Source organism: Protopterus annectens, chromosome 3.part1 (genome assembly GCF_019279795.1).
Source record: "Protopterus annectens isolate FY-2018-M chromosome 3.part1, PAN1.0, whole genome shotgun sequence".
In the NCBI taxonomy this organism is placed as follows: domain Eukaryota; kingdom Metazoa; phylum Chordata; order Ceratodontiformes; family Protopteridae; genus Protopterus; species Protopterus annectens.
In genome coordinates this window covers 1894242498-1894267760 of record NC_056732.1, presented here as the reverse complement: position 1 = coordinate 1894267760, position 25263 = coordinate 1894242498, and the positions used below count along the sequence as shown (strand labels likewise).

General features: G+C 39.4%; 1 protein-coding gene across 1 annotated transcript in view; it reads left to right on the top strand.

The window, feature by feature from the left end:
• LOC122797950 (zinc-binding protein A33-like) overlaps positions 1–25263 on the top strand; it is a 161322-nt gene that overhangs the window by 8851 nt on the left and 127208 nt on the right. Inside the window, exon 2 of the mRNA XM_044066471.1 lies at positions 7979–8212. Coding sequence (XP_043922406.1) covers positions 8024–8212 — 189 coding nt within the window. The 5' untranslated portion in view covers positions 7979–8023. The remainder of the gene's footprint in view (positions 1–7978; positions 8213–25263) is intronic.

Genomic DNA, 25263 nt, shown 5'->3' with positions numbered 1-25263 from the left:
TACTCAGTTCAGTAATGATTAGCATGACTCTCCTTTTACTCAGTTCAGTAACCATTAACATGACTCTCCTTATACTCAGTTCAGTAACGATTAGCATGACTCTCCTTATACTCAGTTCAATAATAATTAGCATGACTCTCCTTATACTCAGTTTAGTAATGATTAGCATGCCTGTCCTTATACTCAGTTCAGTAACAATTAGCATGACTCTCCTTATACTCAGTTCAGTAAAGATTAGCATGACTCTCCTTATAATCAGTTCAGTAACGATTAGCATGACTCTCCTTATACTCAATTCAGTAACGATTAACATGACTCTCCTTATACTCAGTTCAGTAACGATTAACATGACTGCCCTTATACTCATTTCAATAATAATTAGCATGACTCTCCTTATACTCAGTTTAGTAATGATTAGCATGACTGTCCTTATACTCAGTTCAGTAACAATTACCATGACTCACCTTATACTCAATTCAGTAATGATTAGCATGACTCTCCTTATACTCAGTTCAATGATGATTAGCATGACTCTCCTTATACTCAGTTCAGTGCAATTAGCATGTCTCTCCTTATACTCAGTTCATTAATGATTAGCATGACTCTCCTTATACTCAGTTCAGTAACGATTAACATGACTCTCCTTATAATCAGTTCTATAACGATTAGCATGACTTGTCTTATATTCAGTTCAATAATGATTAGCATGAATCTCCTTTTACTCAGTTCAGTAACGATTAGCATGACTCTCTTTATACTCAGTTCAGTAACGATTAGCATGACTCTCATTATATTCAGTTCAATAACAATTAGCATGATTGTCTTTATACTCAGTTCAGTAATGATTAGCATGACTCTCCTTATACTCAGTTCAGTAATGATTAGCATGGCTCTCCTTATACTCAGTTTAGTAAAGATTAGCATGACTCTCCTTATACTCAGTTTAGTAAAGATTAGCATGACTCTCCTTATACTCAGTTCAGTAACGATTAGCATGACTCTCATACTCAGTTCAATAATGGCAAGCGTGACTCTCCTTATACTCAGTTCAATAATGATTAGCATTACTCTCCTTATACTCATTTCATTAACGATTAGCATGACTCTCCTAATACTCAGTTCAGTAACGATTAGCATGACTCTCATACTCAGTTCAATAATGATTAGCGTGACTCTCCTTATACTCTTTTCATTAACAATTAGCATGACTCTCCTTATACTCAGTTCAATAACGATTAGCATTACTCTCCTTATACTCAGTTCAGTAGCGATTATCATGACTGTCCTTATACTCAGATCAATAACGATTAGCATGACTCTCCTTATACTAAGTTAATTAATGATTAGCATGACTCTCCTTATACTCAGTTCAGTAATGATTAGCATGACTGTCCTTATACTCAGATCAATAATGATTAGCGTGACTCTCCTTATACTCAGTTCATTAATGATTAGCATGACTCTTTTTATACTCAGTTCAGTAACGATTAGCATGACTCTCCTTAAACTCAGTTCAACAATAATTAGCATGACTCTTCTTATACTCAGTTTAGTAATGATTAGCATGACTGTTCTTATACTCAGTTCAGTAATAATTAGCATGACTCTCCTTATACTCAGTTCAGTAGCGATTAGCATGACTCTCCTTATATTCAGTTCAATAATGATTAGCATGACTCTCCTTATACTCAGTTCAGTAACGATTAGCATGACTCTCCTTATTCTCAGTTCAATAACGATTAGCATGACTTTCCTTATACTCAGTTCAGTAGTGATTAGCATGACTCTCCTTATACTCAGTTCATTAACGATTAGCATGACTCTCCTTATACTCAGTTCAATAACAATTAGCATGACTCTTCTTAATCTCAGTTCAATAACGATTAGCATGACTCTCCTTATACTCAGTTCAGTAGTGATTAGCATGACTCTCCTTATACACAGTTCATTAATGATTAGCATGACTCTCCTTATACTCAGTTCAATAATAATTAGCATGACTCTCCTTATACTGAGTTCAGTAATGATTAGCATGACGCTCCTTATACTCAGTTCATTAACGATTAGCATGACTCTCCTTATACTCAGTTCTTTAACGATTAGCATGACTCCCTTATACTCAGTTCAGTAACCATTAACATGACTCTCCTTATACTCAGTTCAGTAAGGATTACCATGACTCTCCTCATACTCAGTTTAGTAATGATTAGCATGACTCTCCTTATACTCAGTTCAGTAACAATTAGCATGACTCTCCTTATACTCAGTTCAATAATGATTAGCATGACTCTCCTTATACTCAGTTCAATAACGATTAGCATGACTCTCTTTGTACTCAGTTCAGTAACGATTAGCATGACTGTCCTTATACTCAGTTCAGTAACAATTAGCATGACTGTCCTTATACTCAGTTCAGTAAGGATTACCATGACTCTCCTCATACTCAGTTTAGTAATGATTAGCATGACTCTCCTTATACTCAGTTCAGTAACAATTAGCGTGACTCTCCTTATACTCAGTTTGTCCTTATACTCAGTTCAGTAACAATTAGCGTGACTCTCCTTATACTCAGTTCAGTAATGATTAGCATGACTCTCCTTATACTCAGTTCAGTAACAATTAGCATGACTCTCCTTATACTCAGTTCAATAATGATTAGCATGACTCTCCTTATACTCAGTTCAATAACGATTAGCATGACTCTCTTTGTACTCAGTTCAGTAACGATTAGCATGACTGTCCTTATACTCAGTTCAGTAACAATTAGCATGACTGTCCTTATACTCAGTTCAGTACAATTAGCATGACTCTCTTTATACTCAGTTCATTAATGTATAGCATGACTCTCCTTATACTCAGTTCAGTAACGGTTAACATGACTCTCCTTATAATCAGTTCTATAATGATTAGCATGACTTGTCTTAAACTCAGTTCTATAAAGATTAGCATGACTCTCCTTATACTCAGTTCAGTAATGATTAGCATGACTCTCTTTATACTCAGTTCAGTAACAATTAGCATGACACTCCTTATACTCAGTTCAATAATAATTAGCATGACTCTCCTTATACTCAGTTCAATAGAGATTAGCATGACTCTCTTTGTACTCAGTTCAGTAACGATTAGCATGACTGTCCTTATACTCAGTTCATTAACAATTAGCATGACTGTCCTTATACTCAGTTCAGTACAATTAGCATGACTCTCTTTATACTCAGTTCATTAATGTATAGCATGACTCTCCTTATACTCAGTTCAGTAACGGTTAACATGACTCTCCTTATAATCAGTTCTATAACGATTAGCATGACTTGTCTTAAACTCAGTTCAATAATGATTAGCATGACTCTCCTTATACTCAGTTCTATAATGATTAGCATGACTCTCCTTATACTCAGTTCAGTAATGATTAGAATGACTCTCCTTATACTCAGTTCAGTAACGATTAGCATGACTCTCCGTATACTCAGTTCAATAACGATTAGCATGACTGTCCTTATACTCAGTTCAATAACGATTAGCATGACTCTCCTTATACTCAGTTCTATAATGATTAGCATTACTCTCCTTATACTCAGTTCAGGTGCGATTAGCATGACTCTCCTTATACTCAGTTCAGTAATGATTAGCATGACTCTCTTTATACTCAGTTCAGTAACAATTAGCATGACTCTCCTTATACTCAGTTCAATAACGATTAGCATGACTCTCCTTATACTCAGTTCTATAATGATTAGCATTACTCTCCTTATACTCAGTTCAGGTGCGATTAGCATGACTCTCCTTATACTCAGTTCAATAATGATTAGAATGACTCTCCTTATACTCAATTCATTAACGATTAGCATGACTCTTCTTATACTCAGTTCAGTAATGATTAGCATGACTGTCCTTATACTCAGTTCAATAACAATTAGCATGACTCTCCTTATACTCAGATCATTAACGATTAGCATGACTCTCCTTATACTCAGTTCAATCATAATTACCATGACTCTGCTTATACCCAGTTCAGTAATGATTAACATGACTCTCCTTATACTCAGTTCATTACCAATTAGCATGACTCTCCTTATACTCAGTTCAGTAATGATTAGCATGACTCTCCTTTTACTCAGTTCAGTAACCATTAACATGACTCTCCTTATACTCAGTTCAGTAACGATTAGCATGACTATCATTATATTCAGTTCAATAACAATTAGCATGACTATCCTTTTACTCAGTTCAGTAATGATTAGCATGCCTCTCCTTATACTCATTTCAGCAATGATTAGCATGGCTCTCCTTATACTCAGTTCAGTAATGATTAGCATGGCTCTCCTTATACTCAGTTCAATAACGATTAGCATGACTCTCATTATACCCAGACAGTAACGATTAGCATGACTGTCCTTATCTCAGTTCAATAACGATTAGCATGACTCTCCTTATACTCAGTTCAGTAAAGATTAGCATGACTCTCCTTATACTCTGTTCAATAATGATTAGCATGACTCTCTTTATACACACTTCAATAACGATTAGCATGACTCTCCTTATACTCAGTTCAGTAATGATTAGCATGACTGTCCTTGTACTCAGTTCAGTAACGATTATCATGACTCTCCTTATACTCAGTTCAATAATGATTAGCATGGCTCTCCTTATACTCAGTTCAATAACGATTAGCATGACTCTCCTTATACTCAGTTCAGTAATGATTAGCATGACTCTCCTTATACTCAGTTCAATAAAAATTAGCATGACACTCCTTATAGTCAGTTCATTAACGATTAGCATGACTCTCCTTATACTCAGTTCAATAACGATAAGCATGACTCTCCTTATACTCAGTTCATCAACGATTAGCATGACTCTCCTTATACTCAGTTCAGTAATGATTAGCATGACTCTCCTTAAACTCAGTTCAATAATGATTAGCATGAATCTCCTTATACTCAATTATATAATGATTAGCATGACTCTCCTTATACTCAGTTCAATAATGATTAGCATGACTCTTCTTATACTCAGTTCAATAATGATTAGCATGACTGCCCTTATACTCAGTTCAGTAACGATTAGCATGACTCTCCTTATACTCAGTTCAATAACGATTAGCATGACTCTCCTTATACTCAGTTCATTAACGATTAGCATGACTCTCCTTATACTCAGTTCAATAATGATTAGCATGACTCTCCTTATACTCAGTTCAATAATGATTAGCATGACTCTCCTTATACTCAGTTCAATAATGATTAGCATGACTCTCCTTATTCTCAGTTCAATAATGATTAGCATGACTCTCCGTATACTGAGTTCTATAATGATTAGCTTGACTATCCTTATACTCAGTTCAATAATGATTAGCATGACTGTCTTTATACTCAGTTCAATAACGATTAGCATGACTCTTCTTATACTCAGCTCAATAACGAATAGCATGACTCTCCTTATACTCAGTTCAATAATGATTAGCATGACTCTTCTTATACTCAGCTCAATAACGAATAGCATGACTCTCCTTATACTCAGTTCAATAATGATTAGCATGGCTCTCCTTATAATCAGTTCTATAATGATTAGCATGACTTGTCTTATATTCAGTTCAATAATGATTAGCGTGACTCTCCTTATACTCAGTTCATTAACGATTAGCCTGACTCTCCTTATACTCGGCTCAGTAACGATTAGCATGACTCTCATTATATTCAGTTCAATAACAATTAGCAGGACTATCCTTTTACTCAGTTCAGTAACGATTAGCATGACTCTCCTTATACTCGGTTCAGTAACGATTAGCATGACTCTCCTTATACTCAGTTCAGTAATGATTAGCATGACTCTCCTTATACTCAGTTCAGTAATGATTAGCATGGCTCTCCTTATACTCAGTTCAGTAATGATAGCATGACTCTCCTTATACTCAGTTCAGTAACGATTAGCATGACTCTCATTATACTCATTTCAGTAGTGATTAGCATGACTCTCCTTATACTCAGTTCAGTAATTATTAGCATGACTCTCCTTATACTCAGTTCTGTAATGATTAGCATGACTCTCCTTATACTCAGTTCAGTAATGATTAGCATGACTGTCCTTATACTCAGTTCAGTAATGATTAGCATGACTCTCCTTATACTCAGTTCAATAAAGATTTTCATTACTCTCCCTATACTCAGTTCAGTAACAATTAGCATGACTCTCCTTATACTCAGTTCATTAATGATTAGCATGACTCTCCTTATACTCAGTTCAGTAATGATTAGCATGACTGTCCTTATACTCAGTTCATTAATGATAAGCATGACTCTCCTTATACTCAGTTCAATAACGATTAGGATGACTCTCCTTATACTCAGTTCAATAACAATTAGGATGACTCTCCTTATACACATTTCAGTAATGATTAGCATGACTCTCCTTATACTCAGTTCAGTAATGATTAGCATGACTGTCCTTATACTCAGTTCTATAATGATTAGCATGACTCTCCTTATACTCAGTTCTATAATGATTAGCATGACTCTCCTTATACTCAGTTCAATAATGATTAGCATGACTCTCCTTATACTCAGTTCAATAACGATTAGCATGACTCTCCTTATACTCAGTTCATTAACGATTAGCATGACTCTCCTTATACTCAGTTCAGTAATGATTAGCATGACTCTCCTTATACTCAGTTCAGTAATGATTAGCATGACTCTCCTTATACTCAGTTCAGTAATGATTAGCATGACTCTCCTTATACTCAGTTCAGTAATGATTAGCATGACTCTCCTTATACCCAGTTCAGTAATGATTAGCATGACTCTCCTTATACTCGGTTCATTAACGATTAACATGACTCTCCTTATACTCAGTTCAATAACAATTAGCATGACTCTCCTTATACTCAGTTCTGTAACGATTAGCAAGACTCTCCTTATACTCAGTTCAGTAACAATTAACATGACTCTCCTTATATTCAGTTCAATAATGATTAGTGTGACTGTCCCTATACTCAGTTCAATAATGATTAGTATCACTCTGCATATACTCAGTTCCATTAGCATGACTTTCCTTTTACTCAGTATCTTACCGCCTGCTCTGAAGTGACCTACATAGGTTCATAGGTTCATAGATTAGTACTAGGCTAACTGCCCTTGCGAGCCATTTTTAAGCCTAGCCAATTATCCCTTGTGAGACTCAAACCCTGCACCTTGTGTTTGTAAGGCAAACACCTTAACCATTATGCCACCATCCCCCCTATCTCACATCTCACTTTGGAAGGCATAAAGTAGCCTTCCCTTTTTGACATGCTATTTTTTTTTTCACAAAAGAAGTAGCTTTACAAGCCCCGGTGTTAGAGACCTAAATCTGCCCCAACAAATGAAGAAGACTCTCTGGAGGCATAGTTTCTGAATGCAATGTATTCCCACCATTAGGATTAACCTCCCACTATAGGTCAAACTGTTTACTACCTTAGCTACCTTTAATGCTTGTCTGGGAGTCTGTTTGGAGGTACTTGAAAATGGAGGTAATAACTTTTAAGTTTGTCTTCTTAAAGATGCATGTGGATTAGCCTATTACGATCCCCATGATCATTTCCCTAGTATTGTTCCTGTGTCCCTCTGTTTCTATGTTCCTGAGTGGGGCAACTTTTTTGATTTGCAGTCAGATGTTTATCTTAGTATGAACCTATAAACTATAAAGCATTATAGTCTGTTTTTTCTTTAAGAGTGAGTGTAGATGTGTGTTTGTGTGTGCATGTTATCTGTTAATACCATGAAGTGCAGTAAAAGAACAGCTTGCGGGCTATGATGTCTGGACATGCTTGTCATTTTACTGAATTCATTTTTTAATGTACTGCATTAACATTTATTTCTTTATCCTGCTGTATGCTGCATTATGCCATGGTATATTTAGAATTTTCCTGTTTGCGTAGCACATTTGAATGTATAATATATCATCAGTGTTTCAAGTTTAAATCCCGCTCATTCTCTTCCAGCACGAAGCCCAGAGTTTTGAGCAGCACATTAAATCAGAGTTTTCCATGCTGCACCAGTTTCTGCAGGACAAGGAACAGCAGCTGATTCAAAAGCTTAAGGATGAAACAACAACAATTACTGGAGAAATGAAGGAAAACTTGAGGAAAATTGAAGAGAAGAATGAAACCATTCAGAGGCAGATATCAGCCATTCAGTCAAAACTGCAGCAGGAGGACCCTCTTCATTTTCTCACAGTAAGAAATGTTTACAGCCTTTTCATTGTGTGCTAGTCATAAGGGAATTATTGTAGGTCATGTTGCTTTGCTCTTAGGCAATGTCAAAGTAACTATCTTCCCAAAATAATAACTTCTTCTCTTGATAATGTCAAGCTACTACTGCTCAGTGCTAGGAGTCTAAAAAAGAAACTGCGCTCCCTAGAAGGGGTCTATATTAGATAATTGAACTTTCAAAAGTTTGACTGTCATATAGTTGACACCATATGATCAAATTTTTGAAAGTTTGAACGTTTTAACGGAGCTCTCCGTACAGTACGGAATGGGACAATTTCCCTTTTCTGCACAGTAGTGCAATCTCAGAGTTGGTCTATCTAAAGAGAGGGTGGATTTGGGCTGCAGGGGGCCTTGATGCCCTGCTTAAAATGTTCAGTTAGGTTATTTGTGTAGTTTATTTTTTTATTAGATATTCAAACTTTTAAAAGATCAATCATATGGTGTTGCCCATATGACAGTCAAACATTTGAAAGTTTGATTATCTAATATAGACCCCCTAGAAGCACTCCTCAGCTTTGAAGTTGCTGATGTCTGCAGTCACTGAGAAGCACCCCGGCTGTGTGAGGCTACAACACTTTCCATATGTTCAGACCACCAATTGAGCACAAAAGGACCAAAGGAGGAGGTGTGTTCATCTATAAAAGGATAAGTACAAGACTGGTCTAACAGTGCAACTGTCTCAAAATACTCTATGTCCCGCTAACCATAGGCAACATCCTATCATCGCCAGATATAGATCCCCCCAACCATGAACTAAGAAAAACATACTGAATCCCTAACTTACTAAAATCACCCACCATAGCCCAATACCTTACTCTTGGGTTATTTTTAACTATCCTACCATTGACAGGGAACACACAAGCCTGCAAGCTTAGAGGTTCTTGGACTTTGTCAGTGTAAATGCTCTGGAACAGCTGGCCAACATATAAACTAGAGGCTCAAATACCCTGGATATAGTACTCACCAACATGGAGGAGCATTGCAACCCCCAAGTGTACCATCCTCATTGGTAAGATCTGACCACAAAATGTTCTCTGCTCTCCTTTGAAATAAATATAAGGCCAGATACCCCATCAAACTCAAAAACACTAATGAATTTTTCCAAGACAAATTACCTCCTGTTAAGTGATGGCATAATGTATTTATTTTACATTTGTTTACTGGGAAAGTCTGACTGGAACGAGGTCCATTTACAGCTGAGGCCCGGGGAGAAAAGCTCCACAAGAACACAATTTACAACAGAAAAATTCTGTACAGTTGTATATATACAATCAAAGAGATTTCTCATATAATAGTCTATACAATGTATACAATCCAAGAGATATAACATACAATAGATTGTTCTAAGGAAGTTTAGCTTATACATGGTAGATCCTGGATGTCAGTATTGGTAGAGTTAAACACACATGGACTGATGCACTTAATAACTGATAGTATGAAGGAGGCATCTGACAAGATAAAAAATAATTTGCACAAGATAAAAATAATTTTCAACATGGTAGGCAATGTGTGGGAGTATTTGAGCACTGTGTATTAGAGATGATAAGTAGTGAAGAGAGGAGGGTAGCAAGATTTGGTGGAGAGCAGGAAAGCCTTTATGTCATGCAAGGACAGAGCCATGACTGCAAGAGGTGTGACTTGAGTGACTTTTTGAAAAGTGAGATAGATGGTGTTAAGGAGATATTTTGGGGGAGGTTATTCCATTCCCTAGCAATGGTGTGGGAAAAAAAGAGATTTCCCTCAGAATTGTTTGCTTTGGATATGCAGAGCAGGGTTTTGTTGGATGAGCATAGAGGACGATTAGCTGAATATTGGCTTAGTAGTTGGTTTAGGGCTGGAGTTTTGTGGGGGTTCATATTATGTTGAAGGCAAGCACTAGTTGATGGTAAGGTATTACTTGAGGAAGTTCTAACCACTGTAGTTCCCTTAGGGCAAGACAGTGATGATTTCTAAAAGTGGAGTTATTGGTGAAATTTGCAATTTTATTGTAACATGATTCTAGCTTGTCTATGTCTGTTTTCCTGACATGAATTAGGATTGTTGATGAGTACATTAGGGTTGACAAGAGGTGGGTTTGGGCTAGGGAGATTTGTGCTTGGTCTGACAGGAACTGTTAGTGTTTGTATAGAGTTCCTAATTTTTTATGTACCTTTTTAATGATTTGCGAGATATGAACATCAAAGTGAAGATCCTTATCTATTTCAACACTGAGAAGCTTAGTATGAGGGGAGGGGGAGATTGTGGTGCCATTTTCTGAGGTGATAGTGAAGGAAGGAGGTGTGGATTTGGATTTATTGAGGGTAAAAAGGAGTAATTTTGTCTTGTTGGGGTTTAAAATAAGTTTGATATCAGTAATCCATTGTTCCACGGAGCCGAAGGATTCTTGGGTAAGCTTTTGAAGAGTGGTTATGGATGGGGCTAAGCAGATGAGTGTGGAGTCATCTGCGTACTGTATAAGTGATGCATGCAGGGTGGAGGAATGTAGTTTGTTAGTGAAAATGGTGAAATGTAGAGGACCTAGTATTAATCCTTGAGGAACGCCTATAGTAGTTGGAAGTAGAGGTGATAGTATATCTTGCCATTTGACTGATTGTTTTCTATCAAAGAGATAGTTTTTCAACCAGGAAATAGTGGAGGGGGTAAAGGACATGGTGGATAAAGTGTCTAAGAGTAGGTTATGGGAGACCATGTCAAATGCTTTAGATAGATCTAGGAATATGGCTGATACAAAGTTGTTGTTGTTTCTTAGTTGGTTAACCTGGTTGGTAAAGGAGATAAGAGCTGTAGTTGTACTGTGGTTTGGGCGGAAGCCAAGTTGTGTGAGGGAGAGGCGATTATGTGAGGTTAAGAAATGCATTACCTGGGTGTGAATACATTTCTCTAGGAGCTTGAAAGGGGGGATAGGATAGCAATGGGCCAGTAGTTTGATAGTTCACAGGAGTTGCCACCCTTGTGAAGGGGAATAATATATGACACTTTCCATAGCTGGGGGATGTAAGCTTCTTGCATAGAGAGGTTTATAAGAAGTGAGACAGGGTAGGCTAGAGACTCTGCAGCTAATCTTAGGAAATTAGTGGGTAGACCATCTGCCATGAGAGTGGTGTGTTTTAGTTTCGAGTGTAGTTTTTTTTAACTGTGGGGGTAGGTACAGGTGAGAGTGTAAAGGTGGGTATGGTATTTTGATTTACAGTTGGGGTGAAGTTAGAGTTATTATGGGATAGCTGGGTAGATAATGAGAGAATAAATTCTGTGAAGTGATGGTTAAATTGAGAAGCTATGCTGTCATTCTTGGTATTGGTGCTGGGAGCTGGCGGGGTAGTTTTGTTGGGTTTTAGAAGGGTATTGATAGCCTGCCAGAACTTTTGGGGGTTTTTGGAATGTTTGTTTTGGATGTTTAGGAAGTAGATTTGTTTATCTATGTTTGTTTATTTTTTGGCCTGATTCCAAATTTGATGATATTTTTGTCTATCTTGGCTAGGGTTATTCTTTTTCCAGTTCTTCCAGGCATTGTCTCTGGCTTTTAGTAAGGCTTTTGTTGTCCTGCTTAGCGAAGGGGCATAGTTAACTTTAGTTCTAAGTTTCCTGATGGGAGCTAATATATTTAAAACATTCATAAAAGTACTATTGAAAAATTCAGTAGCCTGGTCTAATGGTAGAGCTTTTAGTGGGAGCCAGTCACATTGCTGTAACATGCTGTTAAGGATTTGTGGATTTACCTTATGCTCATTTCTAGTTTCCTTATACAGTATGGGTTTGGGTATATTTACTTGTTTACAAAGGCGGAATGTGGGGCAGTGGTCACTCAGTTCATTTGGTAGGCAGCACACATGATAGTGTTCTTAGGGCAGATTAACTAAAGTCCAATCGAGAATGGAGGTTCTTTTGGAGTTTTTGTCAATTCTGGTGGGTTCTTGGATTAATTGTGAGAATCCAAATAAGTTAATATGGTTTGAGGGATTGTTGGAGTTGCAGGGGATTCTACGCTCCCCAAACCCAGAAAACACAGAATCCTATGCAGAGGTGTACACCAATGTCCTGTATAATCACTTAAGCAGTTGTACAGATTTGGCAGTACCAGACCGTATTAAACCCAGGTCTTGCTAGAAAAAAACAAGCCATCCTGGTGGACCCTTGTATAAACAGGCTGTACAACAAAAGAACAAAACTAATGTCCAGAAATAAGCAGGAGCAGGCTCAGCAGATGAAGAATCCAGTAGTCTAAACAAACAAATCAAAGGTCTAGTTAAGTCCTCAAAAGCAAATCACGAAAAAAATTGGCCTTCCACCTAAGGAGAATCACAAAGCATTTTTAACTATGTACAGAGTTTTAAGGGGAATACCCAGCTATGCACAGAGATGGTTGTGGGTGGCAACCACCCATACTCAAATGGAGGAAATAGCCAACCTGCTAGCTGACAGATTTGGATCAAACTTCACCCCCTCCCATCCCCAGTGGTTGTCCTCCAATGCCTGCCGTCATTCCTCAGCCCATTATCTCAAGAGAGCAGATCATCTCTGTGCTCTCTAAGGCTTAAAACGTGGCATCAGTGTGCTGTGACAACATCCCAGATTGCCTTTTAAATAACTTATAACATGACCTAGAAGACCTAGTTAGTTTCCTCCAGGCAGGCTATGTTCTGGCAGAATGGAGGGCTGTAACAGTCATCCTTCAGCACAAAGGGGGGCCATCAACTGACTCAGGGAAGTATAACCCATAAGCCTGACTAGCTTCATCTCAAAGACCATGGAAAGAATCATCATAGACCTTATTAACAAGGACATAGGTAATCTCCAGACTCATGACCCAGCTCAGTTCAGATTTGTTAAGGGTAGATCATGTCTGTTGAAATGCATTGACTTCTTTGAGAAGGACACCAGGGCCATGGATGTGAGAAAGACTATGCACACCACCTACCTTGACTTGTCCAAGGCATTTGATATAATCCCCCATTCAGGTATTATAGAGAAACTCTCTCAACTGGGCATAAGCCCTTGTATCACCAGATGGGTAGCCAAATGGCTCACCAACAGGACACATACTGTCAAAGTAGATGAATCCACCTCTAGCAAGAGGCCAGTCACCAGTGGTGTACCACAGGGTTCTGTGCTGTGCCCTCTCCTGTTTGGAATATATTTCTCAGATGTCAAGGAAAATGTAAATGACCTTTGGCTGACCAAGTTCATGGATGACTGCAAACTGGAGGCAATCAATGAATCCACAAGCAATTGTGATAGTCTTCAGTAAGGATTAACACAGACAAATGATTGGTGGCAAAACCATGGATTAAAACTAAATGCAAAAAATGTATAATTATACCCTTTGGGAAAGCAAATGTTCCAGCTAATTACAATATAGACAGCATGCCCCCAAGAGTAGACCCAGTGGTATGTGACCTAGGTACTCAGGTTGACAGTAACCTGAAGTTCAACCACCATATGTCAGCAGTAATGAGGAAGCCCTTCTACATGGCACAACTCATAAGTAAGGGCATGGCATCCAGATTAAAGGGCATTATAATTCCTTTGTACTTGGCCTTCATCAGACCAGTAATTGAGTACAATGCACCTCACCAGACATCTGCAACAGCTGGAATGACCCCAGAGGTTTCTCTAGGAAGATACAGGGTATAAAAAACAAGTCCTATGTGGAAATATTGAAAGCCCTATCACTGTATTCTGTCTTCCAGACACTATTAATGGGTGATCTGTATCTGGCTTACAGGGCAGTCTGTGATCCAGCCTTATTGTAAATGTTACATATTCATAAATCAAACTGCATGAGTGTCAATCATTCCAAAGATCTTAATCTAGCTTCTGATATGACTTAATCATGTTGAATAGATAGATAGGTGCCCCAAAGACTACCCTTTGTCTGGAACAAGGTTCCTATTCATGTGAAGGAAAGCCTTTCCCCTGACCCTCTTCAATCGCAGCCTGGATCAATGGATGGTAATCAGAAATTTAGTCCTGGGGTGGTGCTCATGTCCCTCCTGGACAGAAGTAATTGGTGTTAGATACCATAGCATAGGCTCATACATCTTTGAACTTTGTTCACCTAGCTATTGTAAATTGGGAAATTGGGATAAATGTGGCTAGGCTTTTGGGCCGTTAGCCCAGTAATCTCCTATAAATTTGTGACCCTGTGACTTTATATAAGATAGATGTGTGTGTGTTATGTTGCAGTTAAAAGATTGGCTAGGCCGTGCTGGTTTTACATATTCTAGATCAGACCTATAAGATCTCAGTACAAATCCTGCAAGCTTTTTGCTCAGATACTGGGAACATTAGTGTAGGCATCTAATGCACATGTACCAAATAGCAAGCCCAAGTTTGTGAATACAGAGAAAAGTTGAATAGGAAAATATATTTGTCATAAATGAACAGTATTTTTTTAAACACCTTGACTATTTTAATATTCAGTAGTTAGCTCCATTTAAGATCCAGTATAGTTAATTGCTTATTATTTATTAAATTGAAAGACAAAGAAACAATTATTTATGTTTCATTTCCTTTTGTAGAATCGTGGCTCTATTCCCTCCAAAGTGACCCTCTCCCTCTTTTTCATTTAAGGCCCCCACAATTTGAGATCCTAAGTAATATGTTTGAAATACCCTTCATGGGTAACTAGCATATATTTTCCCATACATAGCGACTAAAGACTTTATGTTCCTGTCTAATCCGTATTATTAATGTAGAAATGTTCTGTCTCTCCCTTAAAACTCCCACCCATTCACTGTTCTTCATGCTACAGTGACCAGCTGTTTTACTACTGGCTGCATATATGAGAACAGTGAAAACTTCTGTTTACTTTTTCCTCATCTGGACGTTGTCTTCTCAACAAAAATACTCATTTATCAAAGAACGTAATGGACACATGGTCTGTAAATCATCTGTACCTACATACCATAAGAGCAAATATGCAGCCCATATGCATATTTATTTATTTTCTAATTGGCTAGGAGGACTGTTCCCTGCACGCTATTCAGCATAACTGAACTGTTAGTTTGATCACATTATGAATTTTCATTGAAATATTTAACACAGAATCATAATATAGTAGATTTTAAAATGTCAGTAGAATCAATGTATGTAAAACATCAAGCATGCATGTTATATAAATATAAAGAAAACATAAGATGGGCATGACCAGTTTAAGTTAGTTGAATCTATCCACTTCACAGTATCAAAGCATAAGGTCACCTGGTATTAGCGTACAGTAAATCCAGCCAGAGCTGTAGCTCCCTCATCAAGCACCAGGTGCTGTTCCCCATTGTGGACCAAAACAAGATCTTTATTGTCCAAAGTGTAGCAGGACAGTTGTTACATCTTATTCCACACGCAAAGTGCTAAAGTACTTCAGCCCTGACTGTAAATGCACTACTGACCGAGCAGTATCTCCCAATCATGCTCCTTAGCACCTTACACCAGAGGCGACTGACTCCTTCAGCAACCCTCACTGCACCTCTTAGGGTTATTATAGGGAGGGACTGATTAGGAAATACAGTTTTTCTGAAATAAATATAGTTTGGTAAAAACAGGTATAGGACAGTAAATATGAAGTCATTCATAGAATTCAAAACATTGATAAGTGTGGGTGTCTGCATAGTTTCATAGTTTCTTACTAGGCTATTGATCCTGAAGGATCTTTAGAACCGTAGACATGCATTCCAATAAAGCCCTAGTAATTTAAATATTAATAACTCAGAGTATGCAGAACATTTATGTGTTACCCCTTTCCATAGGGGACAAGGAGCTACTCCAGGGCTGAATTTGTGGTTTCCTATCCTTTTTGCAAATTACAGTTGAATTGAGTAAGAAACATGCTTTCTTTTATATAGAGATGAAGGCAATTCCAAACAAGTGGAATTCTTTATTATACATATATATCCATCAAAAATGTTCTATTTATGTTGCAGAAGAGATTTAGATCTCTAGAGCAGGTGTTTATGCCACCACTGGACTTGTGACTCTGCAGTTGGTCTGACATAATATGATCTTTTGACGCTTTCTATATGAGGCAGAGGTCACCCCTAAACAATCTGCATGATACCCAGAACAGGGACAAGGCTCTGAGATGATCAGTAAACTTCTTGTAAATTAGATTTTTGATTATTTCCATGATGAAAATAGCCATCAGCAAACTTGGTGAGCCATAAGCCCTTAACATTGGCTTTGATCTCAGAGACATTAAATGCCTGATGCACTATGTGTTATATCAGTCATAACAGGTCTTTTGGAGGAGAAGGATCTGCCCACCCTAATTTCCTGGGGTCTGTTTTTGAGCTAATTTGCATAGTGATTGGTATTTATCTGGGAGAGTTTATTGGCAATAGTTGAGTGTGGAATGGTGTTGCCACCAGAGATCTAGATATTTGGTGTTTATTGATATATGTGGTGAGTGACCACTCCATACACGTGCAATATGAACATCAGAATATGTCATACTACAACTGATGAAGTGCAATATTCTAAGCAATCACAATGTGAAGTCATAGTCTTGTAATACCTACTAGTATAATATTGTCTGTCTTCTTGTCCAATTGGGGTAATTTATTGTGTTGTTAATATTTTAATTATGATTGTATGTGCATTAGTCTTACTGTCAGTCAAACTATGTGTTCATTGTTATGTCTTGTATGGGGACCAAAGCAACATAATTTTGTTTGGCTTGCACTGCTGTGTATATCTGATCGATAATAAAATTTACGTTGACTTTGATTTTCCTTCATCTATTGCTTTAGTATCCTCAAAGATGTAAACCAGGTTGAGTAGGCAGGATATGCCCTTGACAAAATCAAATTATCTCTGGTCAAGAGTCTGTAGTTTGCTGATGTCTTTATTTACTAATGCCATAATTATCCTTTCCATAGTCTTACAGATGAGGCTTATCAAGCTTTTGGGTCTGTAAATTCCTGGATCAGTTGATGCCTCACCCTTTTGCAGAGGGATGACTGCTCCTGTCCTCCATTCATCCAACACATAAGCTGTTCAGAAGATGATATTGAATAACATTTGTAAGGGGGTTGATAGGTCCTGTTTTAAGCTAGGAAATGGTCATCCTGGTATGTTATCTGACCCTAGTGAAGCAGTAATCATGGCCTTAGATGGAGATTGTGGGGGTGTATGATCTGGAAATGTTGGGGGGACTGGGGATGTATGGAATACGTAGAGTCATAGCTTGATCATTTGGTACCTGGTACTATTCCTTGATCAGGCACATCCCACCTAAGGAGTGTGTCAAGTCCAAATCCCCTAATCCTCCAAAAATTTCGTATATCACACAAATCAATCACAGAGATACTCACTGTATCCAATGTTTGTGTTTTTTTTACATTAAACTATCATTTTTCATTGAGAATGAACAATGCTAATTGTCTAAGTTTGCAATAAACAGATCTTTAGGCATTTTGCATAGATTTTCTTAAATGTAGTGTCTTTGGGGTTCTTTTCTCTGCTTGTTCTGAACTATATTCAAAAATGTATTTCCTATAGTGTAGTGGGTGTCAAATTTACTTAGCATTCGTGCATCAGTTATGTTTTTATTTTATTTTATTCTAGTTAGTTTTGAAAGAAACAGGTTAATTTTACTGATAGTGGATCCAGTCAGTGCTTTATTTTATTTTCCATACTGTTATTAACTTTTTCATTCAAGCATAAATTTATTCTGTTTTTAGGGGTTTATTTAAGTGAGCAGTGTTATTTATTGGGAGCAGTTTGTACTTTGTATGTACACTCTATGATAATATAATACAAATAAGCATATAATATGCCTTGAGTGGCAATATATAAGGCTAGAAGGAGGTTGTATGCCAAGCCAAGGCTTTTACAAACTGTAAACTCTAGCACTTTTTCCACTATGGATAAATATGTCCTAAATGGTATTATAATTTATCACAAGTATCTATGATGGCTACCCCAGCAGTTGTCTTAATTTGGTTTCTTCCTCCAGTATTCCTAATGGATTGATGTCAATATCTTGACAGGAGTTTGTTTGATTGCCAATAGATCAACAGAATTATGCCAGTCATCCTCAGAAACAGAGCTGTGAGGTTAAACAAAATAGGAGAAAAGGAAAAACAACTCCACTGTCTCTGTTTTTACTGCATTTCTTCAATCTATCAGCTGTCAAAGAAATGTCTATCAACAGACTGACAGCATCATTAGCTAACAGCCTTCACACAACCCATCTAAACACATTTTATTCAACAGTTAAACTTGCATGAATGTTATTATGCTAGGAGATTACAACATACATTTCCTTGCAAGTTTCTGACTAACCTGAATGGGTACCTCATTGACATTAATCTTTCCAAAGTAATTGGGGAGCCTAGTCATCCAAACATAACATAAAGCACCTGTCACCCCTGGGTTTTTGAATACTGGCTAAGGCTCTTGCCACCCCATAGTGCCTTTTTTAGGCAAAGCTCAAAAGACAAACCCACCTCCACAGACAACACAAGGAAAAATAAACTAAGGGCAATGCTGCTTAATGCCAAACCTCAAGATGCACGCATTCGAGGCTCTCCTCAGTATGGAGAATATAGACATCTGTGCAGTAACAGAAACCTGGTTCAAGGCTCCAGAGGTCACCCCAGCACTACCAAGTTATACCTCATACCATGCTTTTTGGCCCAAAAACTTGGACCGAACCACAAAAGGAGGGGGAGTATCCATATTCATCAAAGATACCCACACCTCCAGGTTAGTGGCATTGCACGAAGCATCGGAGACCATCCATGTGCAACTAACAGTGGGAAAAACTGACTTTCAGTTTGTAGTATGCTACAGACCACCCTCCCAAACTCAGGAACCCCACTCGGCTTTCCTTAGAACACTGGAGAATATGAAGGTCTCTCCAAACACCATTATATTGGGTGACTTCAACTACCCAAACATTGACTGGGAAAACTACTCAAGCCACAACACCCACGCCCAACGGTTCCTAGAATTTATAAACTCAAATGCTATGGAAAAACTGTTCACCACTCCCACAAGAGGGGAAAACATACTGGACCTGGTCATTACCAATATGGGGAATCTATGTTCCACACCAGAGGTATACCCCTCATTGGTAAGATTACACCATAAATTAATCTCAATGGACATCCATATCCCATCCCCACCCCCAGCCAAGGAAACCACGGTGAAGAACTTCTCAAAAGCAAACTTCACACTTGTCAAAACTGAGGTGGAATCCTTCAAAGCCCCCGGGCCAGTGGAAAATATGGCCCAAACCACAGAATCCTTTACAAACACATTCTATGAACACCTGCAGGAATGCATGGATCGTGCTATACCAAACAAAACCAAGACTCACTCCTCCAAAGGCAGGAGACCTGTCTGGTGGACCCCAGCCATAAATAAGCCATACAACAGAAGGAGGAAGCTACTACACGATAGAGCAAAATCCCAAAAAGGGAAGGCATCTCTGATCAGCACTAGCAAGAAACTAAGATCCCTCATAAAGTCGTCTAAGGCCAGCTTTGAAAGAAAAATTGCACAAGACGCTAAAGATAATCACAAGGCCTTCTTTAGTTATGTCAGGAACCTGGGTGGCAACTCCCAGATATGCTCTGAGTTAGTGCAAAATGACAAAAAATACACTGAACCCACAGACATTGCCAACATCCTGGCAGACAGGTTCAGTGCAAACTTCTCCCCCCCCCCCTCTCCCCCCAAAGAGCAAATGTCTATCCCAACAGAGTGTAGCCTCCCTGACATCACAGATGCACAGGTGAGAGCTGCCCTCTCCAAAGCAAAAAACACAGCATCAATGGGACTGGACGGTGTCCTGGGCTGCATCTTACATGAGCTCCAAGAAGAACTGAACCCTCACATAAAGTCACTGATCAGTCTCAGACTTACTACAGAATATGTACCCAAGGAATAGCATACAGCAACAGTGGTCCTACTCCACAAAGGTGGTGCCACAACGGACCCCGGAAACTATTGCCCTATAAGCCTGACTAGCCTGGTCTGCAAAGCTATGGAGCGTATCATCATGGAACTCATAAACAATGACATTGGGAACCTCCAGACACTGGATCCCACCCAATTCAGCTTTGTTAAGGGCAGATCTTGCCTCTTGAACCTGGTCGACTTCTTTGAAACAGTTACCAAGGCCATAGATGAAGGGAAGGTATTCCACACAGCCTACCTGGACCTCACAAAAGCCTTCGACACAATACCTCACTCAGGCATCATAAATAAGCTCACCAGCTTAAATATCAACCCCTATGTCACAAGATGGGTTGCAAACTGGCTTAGGGATAGAACCCACATGGTCAGAATCGCAGGTGCCATGTCAGACTCTAAACCAGTTACAAGTGGCATCCCACATGGCTCAGTCCTGGGACCTCTGTTGTTCGGTATATATTCCTCTGAGGTACAGGCTAACACGGGAGGACTATGGCTGACCAAGTTCGCAGATGACTGCAAACTGGGTGCCATAATCGAATCTCCGGCTGACAGAAGCATCCTCCAAAAGTGTCTCACAGAGATGGATAACTGGTGCCAGAGCCATGGCCTAAAGCTAAATGCCAAAAAGTGCATAGTCATTCCGTTTGGGAAAAATAAAGTGCCCACAAATTACCACATAGGTGATAATCCATTAAGTACAGAAGAAGTAATTAGGGATTTGGGGACCCAAGTTGACAATCACGTGGCCAAAGTGGTTAGAAAGACCTTCTATATAGCCCACCTTATCATGAAAGGGTCCACATCTAGATCAAGAGAGGTCATTGTGCCTCTCTACTCATCACTCATCAGGCCCATAATTGAATACAATGCCCCATTTGGGATGTACCTTACCCAACATCTGCAGTAACTAGAAAGGCCCCAAAAGTATCTCACCAAGAGGATCAAGGGTCTCAAACAGATGCCCTATACAGTTCGGCTAAAAAAAACTCCAGCTCTACTCAGTTGCTTACCGCCTACTCAGAGGCGATCTGTGCCTGACATATAAAGCCATGTCCAACCCAAAACTAATGGACATGCTCCACATCAGGAAATCCAAATCCCTTAGAGCTACATGCTCCGGAGACTCAAACCATAGCACAGAAATAAATAAGACATGCTGGAGGGATAGATTCATATCCCAGAGGCTCCCCTCACTCTGGAACAAAATCCCAATCCATTTTAGGCAGAGCCCCTCAATGACACTCTTCAAGAGAAATCTTGATGAGTGGATGGGAGACCATAAGTTTACCCCTGGGATCTCTTCTGTGTCCCTGCTAGACAGAGGCACAATAAACTAACCTTAAAAGGGCTATCTTCTGTGACCTGCTAACAATAGCTACAGTCAACTAATCTAAAAGGGTGGCGAAAGCCAAACACACTCTGGCTAGGCTTATAAATGCCCTAGGGCAGATAGCCTAGTATCAACCTATGAACCTATAACGTCTACTAACCACAGACTCTTTGACCTCCTTATTACTGACTGGCGTATTAATGTTTATCCCATTCAAAGCCCCCCACCAAATGTTAGTGACCTCTACATCATCACATACTTGTTAAAACCTCATGCACATGCAGTTAATTCTCCAGTAATATACAACACTTCCATAATTGATGATAAACTCAATAATTTGGTTAAACTTCTTTTAAACCTTGTGATAAACTATTTCCTTCCCAACCACATTACTTTGTAAGTCTTCAAAATCAGTTTTGCTCACAAACACATTATAAACCACACCATTTACCATGGATGACCAATGAATTGTAATCACTTCTGTAACACAGATTCAATCATGGCAAATTGGAAAAGCTCTCACTCCACAGAAGACCATGATTCCTGTATCATGTTATCTAAACAAGCAAAACTGGCTGCAGGAAGACTGAAAGCACAGCACATGCAGTCAGCAGAAGACTGAAAGCACTACACATGCAGTCAGCAGGGGACTGAAAGCACTGCACATACAGTCAGCAGAAGACTGAAAGCATTGCACATGTGCAGTCAGCAGAAGACTGAAAGCATTGCACATGTGCAGTCAGCAGAAGACTGAATGCACTGCACATGCAGTCAGCAGAAGACTGAAAGCACTGCACATGCAGTCAGAAGAAGACTGAAAGCACTGCACATGCAGTCAGCAGAAGACTGAAAGCACTACACATGCAGTCAGCAGAAGACTGAAAGCATTGCACATGTGCAGTTAGAAGAAGACTGAAAGCACTGCACATGCAGTCAGCAGAAGACTGAAAGCACTACACATGCAGTCATCAGGGGACTGAAAGCACTGCACATACAGTCAGCAGAAGACTGAAAGCACTACACATGCAGTCAGCAGGGGACTGAAAGCACTGCACATACAGTCAGCAGAAGACTGAAAGCATTGCACATGTGCAGTCAGCAGAAGACTGAAAGCATTGCACATGTGCAGTCAGCAGAAGACTGAATGCACTGCACATGCAGTCAGCAGAAGACTGAAAGCACTGCACATGCAGTCAGAAGAAGACTGAAAGCACTGCACATGCAGTCAGCAGAAGACTGAAAGCACTACACATGCAGTCAGCAGAAGACTGAAAGCATTGCACATGTGCAGTCAGAAGAAGACTGAAAGCACTGCACATGCAGTCAGCAGAAGACTGAAAGCACTACACATGCAGTCAGCAGGGGACTGAAAGCACTGCACATACAGTCAGCAGAAGACTGAAAGCATTGCACATGTGCAGTCAGCAGAAGACTGAAAGCATTGCACATGTGCAGTCAGCAGAAGACTGAATGCACTGCACATGCAGTCAGCAGAAGACTGAAAGCACTGCACATGCAGTCAGAAGAAGACTGAAAGCACTGCACATGCAGTCAGCAGAAGACTGAAAGCACTACACATGCAGTCAGCAGAAGACTGAAAGCATTGCACATGTGCAGTCAGAAGAAGACTGAAAGCACTGCACATGCAGTCAGCAGAAGACTGAAAGCACTGCACATGCAGTCAGCAGAAGACTGAAAGCACTGCGCGCATGCAGTCAGCAGGAGACTGAAAGCACTGCACATGCAGTTAGCAGAAGACTGAAAGCATTGCACATGCAGTCAGCAGAAGACTGAAAGCACTGCACATGCAGTCAGAAGAAGACTGAAAGCACTGCACATGCAGTCAGCAGAAGACTGAAAGCACTGCACATGCAGTCAGCAGAAGACTGAAATCACTGCACACATGCAGTCAGCAGAAGACTGAAATCACTGCACATGCAGTCAGCAGAAGACTGAAAGCACTGCACATGCAGTCAGCAGAAGACTGAAAGCACTGCACATGCAGTCAGCAGAAGACTAAAAGCACTGCAGATGCAGTCAGCAGAAGACTGAAATCACTGCGCACATGCAGTCAGCAGAAGACTGAAAGCACTGCACATGCAGTCAGCAGAAGACTGAAAGCATTGCACATGTGCAATCAGTAAAATACAACTCTTCTGAAGCCAAGAAAATGTATGAAGGAAAACAATAGCCATATAGATCACTCCAAAACAAATAAACCTCCTTTAACATTCATACTTCCCATACACGTCAAACAGACTTCACTGACCCTCTTCAAGGGCAACCTTGATGAGTAGATGGGAAACCACAAATTTGTCCAAGAGGTTCCAACTGTGTCCCTCACTTGCAGGGTAACAGGTGCTGACTGACATTTCTTTTTTCAGGATAACCTCTTGGCTAGGCTTGTAAGGGCCCTAGGGTCATTAGCCTAGTAATCTCCTGTGATCCTATGATTTGAATCGGCTAATCTGGCTAACCTGAGGTTTTTAACATAGGAAACTATTTTATTGATTGCTTTGACCTCTGGAAGCTGAGTATCAGAGTTGCAAGCTCTTATGCTGGGTCAAGCCATCTCATTCTCCACATTGACAGGGGTTCCTTTGAGAGCTTATCTGCCTTCTTTGCTTAAAGTGGTATCTGAGTTTTCTTTAAGCTAAACTATCCATTCCCCCTTTTTCTTAATTGATCTTAAAAAAATGAAGGAAAAAGGATACTCCATACCTTGGATGGCCACTAATAACTCTGGTACTATCATGACAGAACTAAATCTTTCAGATCTTTGGCTTTGTTCCTGCAGAATGGTGAACAGCTACAGTTATTCCCCTCCACAAAGGTGGCATAGCAACAGACCCAGGCAATTACAGACCCATAAGTCTGACCATCCTCATCTGTAAGGCCATGGAACATGTCATTATGGACCTCATAAATAAATGCATAGGTAAACTTCAAACCCTGGATCTTACCCAATTCAGCTTCGTGAAAGACAGATCCTGCCTGTTAAATCTGGTGGATTTCTTTGAAAGTGTGATCAAGGCCATTGATGAGGACAAATCTGTGTACACAGCATACCTTGACTTGGCAAAGACTTTTGACACATTCCCACATTCAGACATTACTGAAAAACTTCACAAACTGAATGTAAATCCCTTGATTGTAAGATGGGTTGCCAACTGCCTCACAAACTGGCCACACACTATAAAAATGGTTGAGTCCACATCAACCAGCAGAACTGTTACCAGTGGGGTGCCACGAGAGTCAGTGCTGGGCCCCCTACTGTTTGGTATATACTTTTCAGAAATTTAGATCAAAATTAAAGGGTTGTGGCTGACCAAGTTTACAGACGATTGCAAACTAGGTGCAATCACTGAATCTCCAGATGATGTCAGTATGCTACAGGATGGTCTCACACAGACCAATGACTGGTGAATTAGTCACAGTCTCAAAATGAATGCAATGAAATGCATCATCATTCTGTTCAGCACAAACAATGCCCCTTCACAGTATCAAATCAATAACAATACCCTAAGTACCCATGATGTATAAAGGACCTGGGTTTACAGGGTGACTGCAACCTTAACTTTGACTACCACATGTCCACCATTGTAAGGAGAGGTTTCCACATAGCTCACTCGAAACTGAAAGAAGTTATAACCCCCTATACTCTGCACTTATCAGGTCCATAATTGAGTATATTGCCTCATTTAGTATGTACTGTAATAAGCATCTATAGCAATTAGAGAGACCTCAGAGGCGTCTAACAAAGAAG